Source organism: Bos indicus, chromosome 11 (assembly GCF_029378745.1).
Source record: "Bos indicus isolate NIAB-ARS_2022 breed Sahiwal x Tharparkar chromosome 11, NIAB-ARS_B.indTharparkar_mat_pri_1.0, whole genome shotgun sequence".
NCBI lineage: Eukaryota > Metazoa > Chordata > Mammalia > Artiodactyla > Bovidae > Bos > Bos indicus.
In genome coordinates, this window is record NC_091770.1 from 87,375,420 (window position 1) to 87,391,548 (window position 16,129).

At 45.1% G+C, this 16,129-nt stretch overlaps 1 protein-coding gene across 1 annotated transcript in view; it reads right to left on the reverse strand.

The window, feature by feature from the left end:
• TAF1B (TATA-box binding protein associated factor, RNA polymerase I subunit B) overlaps positions 1-3,009 on the reverse strand; it is a 55,435-nt gene extending 52,426 nt beyond the window's left edge. The window contains exons 1-2 of the mRNA XM_019970718.2: positions 2,869-3,009; positions 1,081-1,179 (exon numbers count right to left, since the gene is read on the reverse strand). Coding sequence (XP_019826277.1) covers positions 1,081-1,179; positions 2,869-2,886 — 117 coding nt within the window. The 5' untranslated portion in view covers positions 2,887-3,009. The remainder of the gene's footprint in view (positions 1-1,080; positions 1,180-2,868) is intronic.
• Positions 3,010-16,129: the final 13,120 nt, after the last annotated feature.

The following is a 16,129-nucleotide window of genomic DNA, read 5'->3' on the forward strand; positions in this document are numbered from 1 at the left end:
CAAATGAAGTAATGAACATATTATCACCCCAACAGTTTCATCGAGTGAGTTCATATTTTATGAATACCGTGGGTGACCAAATGGGAAGCAGAATGAAGAACAATGACTGTCTCAATGATAGTTGCAAGCTACATTAACCACTTTTCTCAAAAATCCCGGAGGACTACAGGGCAAAGGTAATAAATATATCTGCTCTTCCTGGCTCTGTAGACTTTGAGCAAATCCTCTTCCGGAGAGAAAACTCCTGGTGTGTTTAGCCCACCCAACAGCAGGCTGTCCACACTCTGGATTATTTCGGTTATGTTGTTCTGTCCTGAGGGTTGTGGTGACGAGAAGAGGACCTAGCACTCCCTGTGTGAATGCAGTCTCATTTACCACGGACCCACAGGACAGGATGTCAGCCTCTGTCCTAAGAGGCAGGTGTGGTGGAATTAAATGAACGCTGGCTTGAGTTAGAAGCCTCAGGTTCAAATCCTGCCTTAACACTTTCTAGCCATGAGACTTTGGCAAACTCACTCACCTGATGAGGCCCACTTGCCCCACCTGTAGACAGGCATAATAGTGTATCTCACACATTGTCAAGAGGAGGAAATGAATGAATAGATAAGAAAACACTCATGATGTGTAAGGCATTGTGCAAAGACATAATGATAACAATGTATATTTCAGTACTCAGGATAGTCCTCTAACATTGTATATTCCAAACCTCCATGCTATCATGGCACATTAAAAACTCTTAAATAAGTACTAACTAATGAAAAGAAATTTATCATCTTCCAAGTGCAAGTTTAATTACTTCCCCTTATAAATATACCATACAGTCTGAATCAGGAAAACACTTATATTTATAGCCCAAGATAGTTTCAGAAGCTCATCCTAAATCTAATTCACAAAGTCTTTAACCCTTGTGTCACCATTTGAGGACGACTTATATTCTTGGTATTTGGGCACTGCTTAGTAATAAAAAATAGATCAATTTGGCGGTGCGGCGGGGGCGAGGGGGGGTACTATGCCATATATTAGGCTGAAATTGCAAATTTTAAAGCACAAGCAAATTCATAAATGAGACCTGTTACTTACTTCTGTAACATTGTGGCAAGAAGTGCAATAATATTTGCCTTCATCAGTAAGACCCCAAGAAACAGCGGCACACTGAGAGCAGCGCTCTCTGAACTCTCTCTGTGGGAGAAAAGGAACATCACATTTAACACACGGCGCCTAAACCCTGCAGTTCCACCTACAGGCCTCCCTGCAACTTTACTCTATCAGTAAAGAATCGCTGAAAATAGAAAACATACCAAAGAGACTATTATGTACAAACAAGAAGAGCAGTTCTGTCTGAGCAGTTTGAAATGGAATTAAACTATTAAATGTTTCTAAAACACGCAGTGTGTGGGAAGGGGAAGAAAAAAGGTGGTGGGGTAAAGTGGGGGGTGGGGGAAGATGAGTAAATAAAACTTGAAAATGCTGTGAGGAAAAAAGATGATGAGATTTAAGTACAGAGAAGACTTAAACAGCCTACCGTTTGGAACTTCTTCCAGGACACTAAGAACACATAACCCACCACAAAGGAACCAGAGTTTTATTAGGGTTATTTCAAGTTTCCATTTGTTCATTCAGCAATCCAAGGAGTACCTACTATGTATGCTCTAGACACTTAACTAGGTGCTGGAGATGTGACGTTGAGCAAAACAGACAAGATCCCTACTCATAACTCTACAGGCTCATGGTGAGTTCTAGTTGTTCATTTCATTAACCCAGCATCTACACACAGCTAACCATCATTCAAGAGGCATTTATCAGCACCTACAATGAGAAAAGCCTTCTATCACCATGATGCTTCTGTACATACATAGACTGGCACTAAATAATCAATTCTCAGCTCTTTGGTGTGTGAAATCTTATTATTATTGATCTAATTACCCAATATTCCTCTAACACCATCAGTTCAGTTCAGTTCAGTTCAGTCGCTCAGTCGTGTCTGACTTTGCAACCCCAAGGACTGCAGCAGCCAGGCCTCCCTGTCCATCACCAACTCTTGTAGTTTACTCAAACTCATGTCCATTGAGTCCGTGATGCCATCCAACCATCTCATCTTCTGTCCTCCACTTCTCCTCCCGCCTTGGATCTTTCCCAGCATCAGGGTCTTTTCCAATGAGTCAGTTCTTTGCATCAGGTGGCCAAAGTATTGGAGTTTCAGCTTCAGCATCAGTCCTTCCAATGAATATTCAGGACTGATTTCGTTTAGGATAGACTGGTTGGATCTCCGCGCAGTCCAAGGGACTCTCATCAAAGACTGACAAAACGCACGGCCAATTGATTTCAAAAGCAGGTCAAGTTTTCAGGGACCCTATACTAGTAACCAGTAAAATCTTGGCCGTGCCCTCACACCCGAATCTGGCCCTCCCTACGCAAGGCCGAGACGAGGATTCCCAAAGACTAGGTGCTGGAAGATTTGACCTTACTTGGAGTTACAGGGGTTACTTGGGGGGCATTCGGGTTCCAGCCCCCGGCCTCCCTCGCCCTACCTCCAGCATCAAAGGGAACTTGCGGGTTGTCCAGTCTAGAGCAGGTGAGCCACGAGGGCGGCCACCTCACAAAACCCACAAGTTCATCCTACCCCTAAAACACACCCCCCTCGATCAACACCTCACCCCGTCTCCACTCACAACCTCACCCAGCCAGCAGCTCCAGCCTGTCTCCCCCATCACGCCGGTACCCACGGCCCGCCAGCTCCATCCCTTTCTGACCCGCCCCACTTCGAGACCAGAGCGCCTCCACAGCCAGCTGGCGTCCTCCGGCGCCTTCTCCTCAGCCTCATGGCCCTCCCGCCCCGTCGCCTGGTCGCGCAGCAGCCGGACTTCTTACCGCCTCCTCCAGGTCCATAACGGCGCCTTACCCGCTTCAGCCCCGGGACCCGTTACCCAGGCAGCGAGCGCAGCTTCCGGGAGCGGCGGGAAGAGCCCTCCGGGCGGAAACCCAGACTCTTGACTCTAGATTTCCGTCTCCTACAGCCGCAGGGAAGCCTCTGCGAGCGGTGGAAGGAAGCTCCGCTAATCCGGCACCCCTCCCAGAAAGCATCCCGTTCCTACTCTAGGAACCGAAGCCAATCAGTAAAAAAAAAAAGGTGGGCGGCGCCTACTGCTGAGCGGATTCAGTCTCTTCCGACAGCCGGTGGGAAATGCGAAAAATGAAAAGAAATGAGAAAAGGCGAAACAGTTGTCTGAGGAGGCCTTCCTTACAAATAGCTGAGAAAAGAAGAGAAACTAAAGGCAAAGGAGAAAAGGAAAGCTGTACCCATCTGAATGCAGAGTTCCAAAGAATAGCAAGGAGACGTAAGAAAGCCTTCCTCAGTGGTCAGTGCAAATACAGGAAAACAATAGAATGGGAAAGATAGCGATCTCTTCAAGAAAATTAGAGATACCAAGGGAAAATTTCATGCAAAGATGGACACAATAAAGGACAGAAATAGTATGGAGCTAACAGAAGCAGAAGATATTAAGAAGAGGTGACAAGAATACACAGAAGAACTATACAAAAAAGATCTTCATGACCCAGATAATCACCATGGTATGATCACTCACCTAGAGCCAGACATCCTGGAATGTGAAGTCAAGTGGGCCCTAGGAAGCATAACTACAAACAAAGCTAGTGGAGGTGATGGAATTCCAGTTGAGCTATTTCAAATCCTAAAGGATGACACTGTGAAAGTGCTGCACTCAATATGCCAGCAAGTTTGGAAAACTAAGCAGTGGCCACAGGACTGGAAAAGGTCAGTTTTCATTCCAATCCCAAAGAAAGGCAATGCCAAAGAATGTTCAAACTACCGCATAATTGCACTCATCTCACACGCTAGCAAAGTAATGCTCAAAATTCTCCAGGCCAGGCTTCAGCAATACATGAACCGTCAATTTCCAGATGTTGAAACTGATTTTAGAAAAGGCAAAGGAACCAGAGATCAAATTGCCAACATCATCTGGATCATCGAAAAAGCAAGAGAGTTCCAGAAAAACATCTGCTTCTGCTTTATTGACTATGCCAAGGCCTTTAACTGTGTGGATCACAACAAACTGTGGAAAATTCTGAAAGAGATGGGAATACCAGACCACCTGACCTGGCTCTTGAGAAATCTGTATGCAGGTCAGGAAGCAACAGTTAGAACTGGACATGGAACAACAAACTGGTTCCAAATTGGGAAAGGAGTACATGAAGGCTGTATATTGTCACCCTACTTATGTAACTGATGTTCAGAGTACATCATGCAAAATACCAGGCTGGAAGAAGCACAAGCTGGAATCAAGATTGCCGGGAGGAATATCAATAAACTCAGATATGCAGATGACACCATCTTTATGGCAGAAAGTGAAGAAGAACTAAAGTGCCTCTTGATGAAAGTGGAAGAGGAGAGTGAAAAAGTTGACTTAAAACTTAGCATTCAGAAAACTAGGATCATGGCATGCAATTCAATCACTTCATGGCAAATAGATGGGGAAACAATGGAAACAGTGGGAGACTTTATTTTGGGGGTCTCTAAAATCACTGCAGATGGTGACTGCAACCTTAAAATTAAAAGATACTTGCTCCTTGGAAGAAAAGTTTTGACCACTCTAGACAGCATATTAAAAAGCAGAGACATTACTTTGCCAACAAAGGTCCATCTAGTCAAAGTTATGGTTTTTCCAGTAGTCATGTATGGATGTGAGAGTTGGACTATAAAGAAAGCTAAGCGCTAAAGAATTGATGCTTTTAAACTGTGGTGTTAGAGAAGACTCTTGAGAGTCCCCTGGACTGCAAGGAGATCCAACCAATCAATCTTAAAGGAAATCAGTCTGAATATTCATTGGAAAGACTGATGTTGAAGCTGAAACTCCAATACTTTGGCCACCTGATGTGAAGAGCTGACTCACTGGAAAAGACCCTGATGCTGGGAAAGATAGAAGGCAGGAGGAGAAGGGGACGACAGAGGATGAGATGGTTGGATGGTATCACCGACTCGATGGACATGAGTTTGAGTAAGCTCTGGGAACTGTTGATGGACAGGGAAGCCTGGTGTGCCCCAGTCCATGGGTTCGCAAGGAGTCAGACACGACTGAATGACTGAACTGAACTGAACTGACAGCTGATCTCTCCTGGCCACTCTTAAGTATGTGGGCTGGGAGGGGTGCCATGGCTTGGACCCCGACCCCTCTGGACTCTCCACCTACTTCTGGCTTTTCACAGCACAGGAGAGTTGCCAGGTTCTGGAGGAAAGAACACATTGTTGGATTAGACCTGGGTTTCTTATCACAGCTTTTCTGTGCCTCCTCTGTAAAAATTAGCTACTACCCATGAGTCCCTTGCAAGGGATCCTCGCATGGTAAATACTTATTAAATTTAGTTTCATTGTTTTCCTTTCATTGAACACATTCATTTCATTAAACAGGTGCTGTTTTAAGTCTTGGGATTCAGTAGTGAGCCCAGTAAAGAAAAATTCCTTCTTTTATGGAGATTATAAACTAGTGGGGAGAGAAAAAATAAATAAGGAAAATATATGGTATATTAAATGGGCATGATTGCCAAGGAGGGAAAAATAAAACAGATAAAGGAGAACGGGAGCCATAATGTGGCTTCAATTTTAAATGGAGTGGTCAACAGTATGAGTGGAGTAGTCAACAGTATGAACACCAAGGGGTGGGACAAAGAGGGATGGGACAAATTGAATACTGGGGTTGACGTATTGATACACTATTGATACTAAGTCTAAGTGTAAATAGATAACTAATGAGAACCTACTGTATAGATCAGGGAACCTTACTCAGTGCTCTGTGGTGACCTGAATCCAAAATTGGGAAGGAAATCCAAAAAAAAGAGGGATGGGATACACGTATGTGGTATACCTATAGCTAATTCACTTCACTGTGTAATAGAAAGTAACACAACACTGTAAAGCAACCATACCAGTAAAAGTTAATTAAAAAAAATAAGTGAAGTGGTCAAGAAAGGTCTCACTGAGAAGGTGACCTATGAGGCAAGGGAGTAAGAACCATGCTGGGAATATCATTCCCAGCAGAAGGAACAGTGAGGACCAGGGCCCTAGTCCCGAGTATCATTTCAGGATCAGCAAGGAGGTCAGCCAGTGGCTGGAATGGTGAACTAAAGGGAGAGTAGAAAATGAGGTGGGGGCAAAATCGAGTTATAAGGGCTTAGAGAAACTGTATAAGCAGGTGGAGGATTTACACAATCTGACGTGTTTAAAAGATCAGTCTGTCTATTGTGGGGCTTCCCTAGTGGCTCAGACAGTAAAGAATCTTCCTGCAATGCAGGAGACACGGATTCAATCCCTGGGTCAGGAAGATCCCCTGGAGGAGGAAGTGGAAACCCACTCCAGTATTCTTGCCTGGAAAATTCCATGAACAGAGGAGCCTGCCAGGCTCCAGTCCACGGGGTCACAAAGAGTCAGACACAACTAAGTAACTGACACTGGCTATTGTGAGGAGAATGGACTGCCGGGGTAAAGGCAGAAGCTGGGAGGCAAGTCAGGAGACTATTAAAATAATCCTAGTTGCTTGAACCAGGTGAAAGCAGGGGAGACAGTGAGAAGTAGACATGGAAATGTGTATTTTGAAGGTGGAACCATAAGGATAACTTGATGGACAAAAAGTCCATCAAGCAGCTATAGAGGAAGAAGGGAGTCAAGTATGACTTCAAGATTTTTGTCCTGAGCACCTGGAAGAGTGAAGATATATTTGACAGGGTAGGGGCAGGCTATGGTTGGAAGAGTTTGGGAGGAGGTAGAGGAGGAATCGGGAATTTGATCTTTGGCATATGAAGTTAGAGATGCTTATAAGACGTGCAGGTCGGATAAGAAGGCAATTGGATGTAGGAGTCTAGCATTCAGAGGCAAGTTCTGGTCTGAAGATATATTCTTGGGTGTGCTTTCTGCCTAGATGGTATTTAAAGTCATGAGAGTAGTTAAGATCACCAAGGGAGTAGCTCTGTATTCGCTCACTCCTTCTTCACTTGTCAATTCATTTCTTTCCCAAAGTCATTAAACACCACTGTGTCAGGGCATTGTGCCAGGAATTGGGAAAGGACAGATAAACAGGACCAAGTTCCTGCCTTCAAGAGGCACCCAGTGCAGTGGGGTATTCAGTCTTATTATTTTATCATGGTGCTAGTTAAATGCTCTTCTCCAGCTGTCATTTACCAGTCTTGGCTCTGAAACTTCAGACTCTTACCTATGTTCAAAGCACCAAGACTTGTCATATGAACAGCTTGATTATAAGCCTCTAATTATGGCCCTGATATCAAATGTTGAAATATTATAATGGGGAGGGGACAGAATCGAATATCCAACTAAATAGCAGTTGTGTATTGAACTAAAAGTTCACCAGGGGCTTCCCTGGTGGCTCAGATGGTAAAGCATCTGCCCGCAATGCAGGAGACCCGGGTTCAATCCCTGGGTCAGGAAGATCCCCTGGAGGAGGAAATGGCAACCCCCTCCAGTACTCTTGCCTGGAAAATCCCATGAATGGAGGAGCCTGGTAGGGTTCGTGGGGTCCACATAGAGTCAGACACGACTGAGCGACTCTTAAGTAATTGAACTAGACTATGAGCACCATGGCATTGGGGATTTTTTGTCTTTTTGTTTATGGCTAAAGACCCAGCCTGGCTTGAAACTCAACATTTAAAAAAACTAAGATCATGGCATCCAGTCTCATCACTTTATGACAATAGAAGTGGAAAAAGTGAAAACAGTGACAGATTTTATTTTCTTGGGTTCCAGAATCAGTGCAGATGGTGACTGTAGTCATGAAATTAAAAGACACTTGTTCCTTGGAAGGAAAGCTATGACAAACCTAGTGTGTGCCTGCTAAATTGCTTCAGTTGTATCTGACTCTTTGTGACCCTATAAATTGAAGCCTGCCCAGATCCTCTGTCCACGGGATTCTCCAGGCAAGAATACTAGAGTAGGTTGTAGTGCCCTCTTCTAGAGGATCTTTCTGACCCAGGGATTGAATCTGTGTCTCCTGCATTAGGTAGATGGGTTCTGTACCACTAGCACCACCTGGGAAGCCCCATGACAAACCTAGACAGCATATCAAAAAGCAGGGACACCACTTTGCCATCGAAGGTCTGGATAGTCAAACCTATGGTTTTTCCAGTAGTCATGTATGGATGTGAGAGTTGGACCATAAGAAAGCTGAGTGCTGAAGAATTGACGCTTTTGAACTGTGCTGGAGAAGACTCTTGAGAGCCCCTTGGACTGCAAGGAGATCAAACCAGGACTGATGCTGAAGCTGAAACTCCGATACCACCTGATGGGAAGAGCCAACTCACTGGAAAAGACCCTGATACTGGAAAAGCTGGAAAGCAAAAGGAGAAGGGGGTGGTAGAGGATGAGATGGTTAGATAGCATCACCAACTTAATGGACATGAGTTTGAACTCCAGGAGACAGTGAAAGACAGAGGAGCCTGGCGTGCTGCAGTCCATGGGATTGCAAAGAGCCCACTTTTTAAAGACATTTATAAGCTCATGGAAATGAACTCTCAGGGAGAGAAAAGTGCTGATGCAGAAGAGAGAGGGCACAATTTCAGGGGGCTCTCCCTGAGCTGAGAGATGGCCAAGCAGAAGGATTGGCCTCATTGACAATTCTTCTGTGAACTGAGAGTGTGTGAGCCAACTCAGACACTCACTATGGGAATACCCAGAAAGGCTTTTCTGATCATTTCTGGTGAGAGGGGACATCATCAGCTGAGTGTGGGGTTAGGGAGCGGGGGTATGGAAGGTCTGAGGAAGAATCAGAGGTACTATCTCTTGGAAATGGGAGAATTAAACCAGAAATCTAATAAATTATCAGGCAGCATTAGGGGCCCCTGGATGTCTGTGATCTTAAATATAAAGATAAGGCCACTCAACACACCCAGTCACTCAGCTACTTATTTGGTTAAAACATCCCATTTACTCCATTAGGTGTATTGACAATTTCAAAAATGTCTCCTGGGCAATATACCACTGACAGCCATTTGTCATCCCGTGTCCAAATCTGACACTTGTATTTTGGTGTGAAAAGGAAAAAAGATAACTTATCTGTAAGTCTGATAGGTTTTTTAAGCATTTTGCCACAAGATATCCACAACCATCACTGTGGAATGAAGGACTTCCACGGAGATTCAGCCCATTACAGGTTACAGTAGTGATCCTGTGACGGCTGAACAGTTTTGTGTTTAAAAAATTAACTAGATCCATTAATCTACCTTGGGCTTCTCAGGTGGCACTAGAGGTAAAGAACCCACCTCCCAGTGCAGAACAAAAAAGAGAAGTGGGTTCAATCCATGGGTCAGGAAGATCCCCTCTAGAGAAGGAGATGACAACCCACTCCAGTATTCTTGCCTGGAGAATCCCATGGATAGAGGAGCCTGGTGGGCTATAGTCCATGGGGGTCACAAAGATTCGCACACGTCTGAGTGACTTAACACACACATGGCATCCTGCAGTGACGGGCACACTCCTGCCTTCAGCATTTGCTGCCACTTCCTGCTGGTGGATGAGGCCATGGATGGGTTATGCCCACAGCACTGAAGGCAATCTAATCTCAGTCTTTTTATCATTCTAGTCACAGCAGCCACTCCTTCACTTGTTGTATGGATACAATTTTACCAAAAATATTGCTTTCATAACAAAAATTATTTACTGTTGAGAATATATGCTCCCTGGTGCATCTTCTTGTTAGCAGCTCCTCAGTTCAGTTCAGTCGCTCAGTCGTGTCCAACTCTTCTAGACCCCATGAATCACAGCACGCCAGGCCTCCCTGTCCATCACCAACTCCCGGAGTTCACTCAGACTCACGTCCATCGAGTCAGTGATGCCATCCAGCCATCTCATCCTCTGTCGTCCCCTTCTCCTGCCCTCAATCCCTCCCAGCATCAGAGTCTTTTCCAATGAGTCAACTCTTCGCATGAGGTGGCCAAAGTACTGGAGTTTCAGCTTTGGCATCATTCCTTCCAAAGAAATCCCAGGGCTGATCTCCTTCAGAATGGACTGGTTGGATCTCCTTGCAGTCCAAGGGGCTTTCAAGAGTCTTCTCCAACACCACAGTTCAAAAGCATCAATTCTTCGGTGCTCAGCTTTCTTCACAGTCCAACTCTCACATCCATACATGACCACTGGAAAAACCATAGCCTTGACTCGACGGACCTTTGTTGGCAAAGTAATGTCTCTGCTTTTGAATATGCTATCTAGGTTGGTCATAACTTTCCTTCCAAGGAGTAAGCGTCTTCTAATTTCATGGCTGCAGTCACCATCTGCAGTGATTTTGGAGCCCAGAAAAATAAAGTCTGACACTGTTTCCACTGTTTCCCCATCTATTTCCCATGAAGTGATGGGACCAGATGCCATGAACTTCGTTTTCTGAATGTTGAGCTTTAAGCCAACATTTTCACTCTCCACTTTCACTTTCATCAAGAGGCTTTTTAGTTCCTCTTCACTTTCTGCCATAAGGGTGGGCTGTGAAGTTATTGATATTTTTCTCGGCAATCTTGATTCCAGCTTGTGCTTCTTCCAGCCCAGCGTTTCTCATGATGTACTCTGCATAGAAGTTAAATAAGCAGGGTGACAATATACAGTCTTGATGTACTCCTTTTCCTATTTTCAGCTCATCAGAAGTTCAATAATTCTTTTCACACTTCATTTTTAAAAAATTTTGTTGTTCAGTCACTAACTCGTGTCCAACTCTTTGTGATCCCATGGACTGGAGCACACCAGGTTTCCCTGTTCTTCACTATCTCCTTTGTTCAAATTTACATGCATTGAGTCAGTGATGCTATCTAGCCATCTCATCCTCTGCCGCCCTCTTCTTCTCCTGCCCACAATCTTTCCCAGCATCAGGGTCTTTTTCAATGAGTCATCTCTTTGCATCAAGTGGTCAAAGTATTGGAGCTTCAGCTTCAGCATGAATCCTTCCAATGAATATTCAGGGTTGATTTCCTTTAGGATGGACTGGTTTGTTCTCCCTGCTGTCCAAGGGACTTTTATTTTTAAAAATAATTTTATATATTTGTTTATTTTTGACTGTGCTGAATCTTCATTGTCGTGCGGGCTTTTCTCTAGCTGCCTTGAGCAGGAGCTGCTCTCTAGGTGCCGTGTGAGGGCTTCTCATTGTGGTGGCTTCTCTTATTGAAGAGCATGGCTCTAGGTGCTTGGGCTTCAGTAGTTGAGGCTCGTGAGTTACAGACTCAGTAGTTAAGTGTGAGCTCAGCTGCTCCACCCCATGTGCGATCTTCCCAGATCAGGGATTGAACCCATGTCTCCTGCTCTGGCAGGTGAATTCTTTACCACTGAGCCACCAGCGAAGCCCCCACATTTCATTTTTGAAACAGTCTAGGGACTGCCATAATCAGGGACTTGTTAGAAACATCTATATTTTATTCAACTGCCTAAATTGCAAGCCTGTATGATTTGTTCTCATTCTTGTTTCTTCTAAATTTTCAGCTTTCTCTCTATCTTCCAAGATTATTTGTTGCCTATTGTTTCAGCCATATGTATTACAGCAGAGTGATAGAAAGCTGACAAATACAAAATATAACTTTAGGGAGAGGACGGCTGCTTTAGAAAATATAGCCAGGTAGGTGTCTATGGTGACCCAGCTGGGGGTCACGAGGGAAACCTCTCAGAAGAAGGGCCAGGCGAGTCAAGATGGGAACACAGTGAGCACCCCTGCAGGAATCTGTGTCCCAGGGAGAGTGACAAGGCCTGAAGCCACCGAACTTGGTGTGTTTGAGGAACAAAAGGAAGCCTGTGTGGCTGGAGGTTAATAGGTGAAAGGTCGAGTTATTTGCATCCGGGTCAGGAGCTGGGAAAGGCTAGACTGCCAGTTGCTAAAGCCCTTGTGGACTCACAGGGCTAACATACAGCCAGGGCACCCGTGCAGCCCCTTCCACATGTTATACCAGGCATCCCTGGTGGTTCCAACATCTTGACCACCATCTTTGGCTCCCGCCAGGGAGGGGGATGGGACTCTGGGTGGATCAGCTCTAGGCTGGCCGGCCAGCTATGACCCCTGGTCCTGAGTGCCCACTGAACCTGGGCCTGTCTGGGGGGTTTACAGTCTTCATGAGACTTTGGCTTAAAGAGAGCAGGGAGAGCTGGGGGGAGCAGAAAAATGGGGCCCCACACAGGCACCAACCAGACATTGGGGCTGCACAGGAGGGTGGGTGGGCTGTGGAGGAAGGAGGGGCTTGAGGACACCAGGGTGCAGCCCCTCTTCTCACCATCCTTACTGAACTTGACTTTCATTTGGGGGCAAGCATTTGTTAAAAACCTTCCAGGAGCCTTCTGGTCAAGGGCACCGACAGCCCTGGTTTCCTTAGAGAGTGACAGCCAGGGCATAGCTAGCATTTTCTTGGCCAGGAACCAATCTAAACACTTTAACTCATTTGAACATTATCATCACCATCAGCCCCATTTTACAGACAAGAAAACTAAAACAAAGAGATGTAAAATTTCTGTACACAGCGCTACACTGAAAGTTCAGCCCAGTAAGTTCATCACCAGGACTTACCAGTGAGGGAGAAAGAAATGAACCAAAGTTTCTGACTGGGATCGTTTGCTTCTCTTCATCAGTTTTTTAGTTCATTCGGTTCCTTCCTCTCCATCTACTTCATTTCAGCCCTCAAACTTCCTGAGAGGTAAAGATTGAAGGTCTCATTTTATAGATTGGCAAACAGAGGCTCAGAGTTTGATGCTGGGTTGCCAGTGTGGTAGCAGCCACATATGGCTCTGTAAATTAAAATGCAATGAAGTGTAAAATGTTCTGTTCAGATAAATAAATATCTTTAAAAATAAAAATTTTTGTAAGCAGCCAAGCCAGGAGTCAAAACCCATCAGCCTGGTGGAGAACCCAGTTTTGGCCGCCATGACATACCCTCTCTAAAAGGTCAGCCTCATGAAATACAATAAAATACTGTAGAGTAGATTCCAGTGGTTTAGCCAGGAATAAGATGTTGACTATGTAAGAACCTCAGATGATATTGTAAAGCTCAGAAGATGTCTGAATATAATTACTCTGTGTTCGACAGAAGCTGAGGGACAATTCAGTAGCACAAACAATATCGTCTTATTAAGAGAAATTCTCTATTTTGAGACCACAAGTTACATAGTGTCTTGTCTACTGATTTAATGGAGAAGTTATTGGAAGAGTTTGAGGCATCTCACTCTGTCAAATCATAGCTCCGACAGGGGCATTATCTAATTAGTGAGAACATGTTAAACCAAAGATCACATGAAAACCAGAAATGACTTGGAAATTGTCAGACTGATTTGACAAATGCTCTGTGTTTCAACTTACCTCATCTGTAGGCAGTTTGATTATATAAACAGATATGGTTTGGTTTATTTAGAAAATAGAAGAGAATGTATTTTAAAATTGTGATTTGCATAGAAACATATATATGACTATTTATTTCCCTACCAGTTGTTAAATATGGGTATTTTGAATATTTCTTCTGAGGCCATGGACGGTATTTCAATTTAATTCTAAACGTGCCGAGAAGTCATTGAAGGATTTTGAACAGAAGAGTGACATGGTCTAATTTGTGCTATAAGCTGTTATTCAAGTCTCTGTATAGGGAACTGCCACAGAGCATAAGCGTGTTATGAAGATGGCTACTGGGGAGTGTCAACTGAAAAAATGCACAACCTACAAGTTGAGAACTATGCTTGATTCAGCAGACATACTGAAGACATAAGCTTAGGAGATGGCCTCTCACATAGCTCTGAGGGACTTCTCCAAAGAGGTAAGGGAGGAGCTAGGATACACAGGAGTTTTTGCAAAAACAAACAAACAAACAAACAAAAATCCCAGGTAGTCAGGACATCAAAGCTGGCTCCCCACTCCAGTATTCTTGCCTGGAGAATCCCATGGACAGAGGAGGCTGGCGTGCTGTGATCCATGGTGTCATACAGAATTGGGCATGATTGAGCAACCAACACTTCCACTAAAGAAAAACCAGAATCTGAAGTTAATGAATGCTGAAGAATTGATGCTTTTGAACTGTGGTGTTGGAGAAGACTCTTGAGAGTCCCTTGGACTGCAAAGAGATCCAACCAGTCCATCCTAAAGAAAATCAGTCCTGAATATTCACTGGAAGGACTGATGCTGAAGCTGAAATGCCAATACTTTGGCCGCCTGATGTGAAGAACTGACTCATTGGAAAAGATCCTGATGCTGGGAAAGATTGAAAGTGGGAGGAGAAGGGGACGACAGGGAAGGAGATGGTTGGATGTCATCACTGACTCGATGGACGTGAGTTTGAGTAAGCTCCAGCAGTTGGTGATGGACAGGGAGGCCTGGCATGCTGTAGTCCATGGGGTTGCAAAGAGTCAGACATGACTGAGTGGCTGAACTGAACTGAAGTTAATGAATTTAGCACTTTATTTTTTTATGATGTATGGAAAGATGCAAGAGTCTGGGCTCACTGACCTCTTTCCTTTGATGTGTACCTTAGCTACCTAGCACCAGTATCCTGTTCTCTCCATTCTGAACCTCCTCAGGGTGCACCATGGGGAGAGGGGGTACTGATGACTTTGTGGCCACAACGTCCTCTGTTTACTGGTATGGCAGGCAACAGTCTCTGTCCACAGGAGGCTGTTTCAGGAATCCAGGCCAGAGAGGGCTGTACTTGGTTAAGAGTGCCACAGTGGACAGTGGGATGTAGATACACTTTGAAAGTGGAGCAACAATGGATCGGATGTAGTTGTGAGAAAGGGAGGAATCAAGGATGACACCGTGAGGTGAATGGTGAAGCGGAGATGGTTATGAGCAGCTTTGGGGTGAAAATCAAGATGGGGACATGCTAAGTTTAATATGTCTATTAAAAATACAGGAGGAAATATGACAGCTAGATGAATCTGGAATTCAGAGATGTTCTGACTGGAGACCTGGATTTGGGCATCATTGTGTAAAAATGAGATTTAAAACCCTGGGTCTAAATGAGAGCTCCTGGGGAGTGAGATCAGCGAGTGAGTGAGAGGTGAGAGCCCTGGCTGAGATGTGCGCCCTGTGACATTTGGAGGTTGGAAGAGCAGAACAGCCTAGTAAAGGGGTAGAGGAGGAGCAGCTGATGTGAAGGAGGAAAACGGGCGAAGTGTGGTGACCAGGGCCATGTGAAGAGTTTCAAGAAAGAGGAAATGCCAAATGCTATTAAGAGACTCTTGAGGGTCCCTTGGACAGCAAGAAGATCAAGCCAGTGCATCCTAAAGGAAATCAACCCTGAATATTCATAGGAAGGACTGATGCTGAAGCTGAAGCTCCAACACTCTGGCCACCTGATGCAAAGAAAAAACCCTGATGCTGGGAAAGATTGAAGGTAGGAGGAGAAGGGGATGACTGAGGATGAGATGGTTGGATGGCATTACCGACTGGATGGACATGAGTTTGAGGAAAGCTCCGGGAGCTGGTGAGGGACAGGGAGGCCTGGCATGCTCCAGTCCATGGGGTCAAAGAGTTGGACAAAAGAGTGACTGAACAACATTGAGTTCAGTGTAGAGCTGAGCTTAGCATAGGGCTTCACCAGATGCAAAACAGCGTTGACAAGACTTTAGTAATGCATTAAGGATGACAGTGGAGTTGGAGTGGGGTCAAGGTTGAGCCGGAGGAATAGGATTGACAGTCAGTAAAGACCTATAAGGAAGAGTAGGAAGGTGCAGAGGGGTAAAAATGTAAACTATGGCAGCATGTTTTCATGTGAATGGAAATGAAGTATTGACTAGGAGGAGAGTGGGCTGCAGAGAATTCCAAGAGTGGATGAGAGGGGCAGACTGGTCCCCCACGAGGCCACCCTGAGGGGCTGCATTATTCCCACCTGACCTGGCCATGGAAATCTCTGGAATGTGACCACCACTCAGCCAGGCTGGGGCCCCCAATCTGCTGGGTGTGGCCACAGTTGAGCATCCGAGCTGGTTCCACCACCTCCTCCTGACACCCCCCCCCCCCCCCGCCCCCGGATGCGCTCAATATCCCAGGGCTTAGAGCCCAGGACAGCTCAGCTAGATTTTAGTTAAGAGGATCTGCTGAGTGTGGGAATAGCTAAGTACTGTTTCTAGGAGGCAACAGAGCAGAGAGACTCTGCAATCAGGAGTGCAGATCTGAAT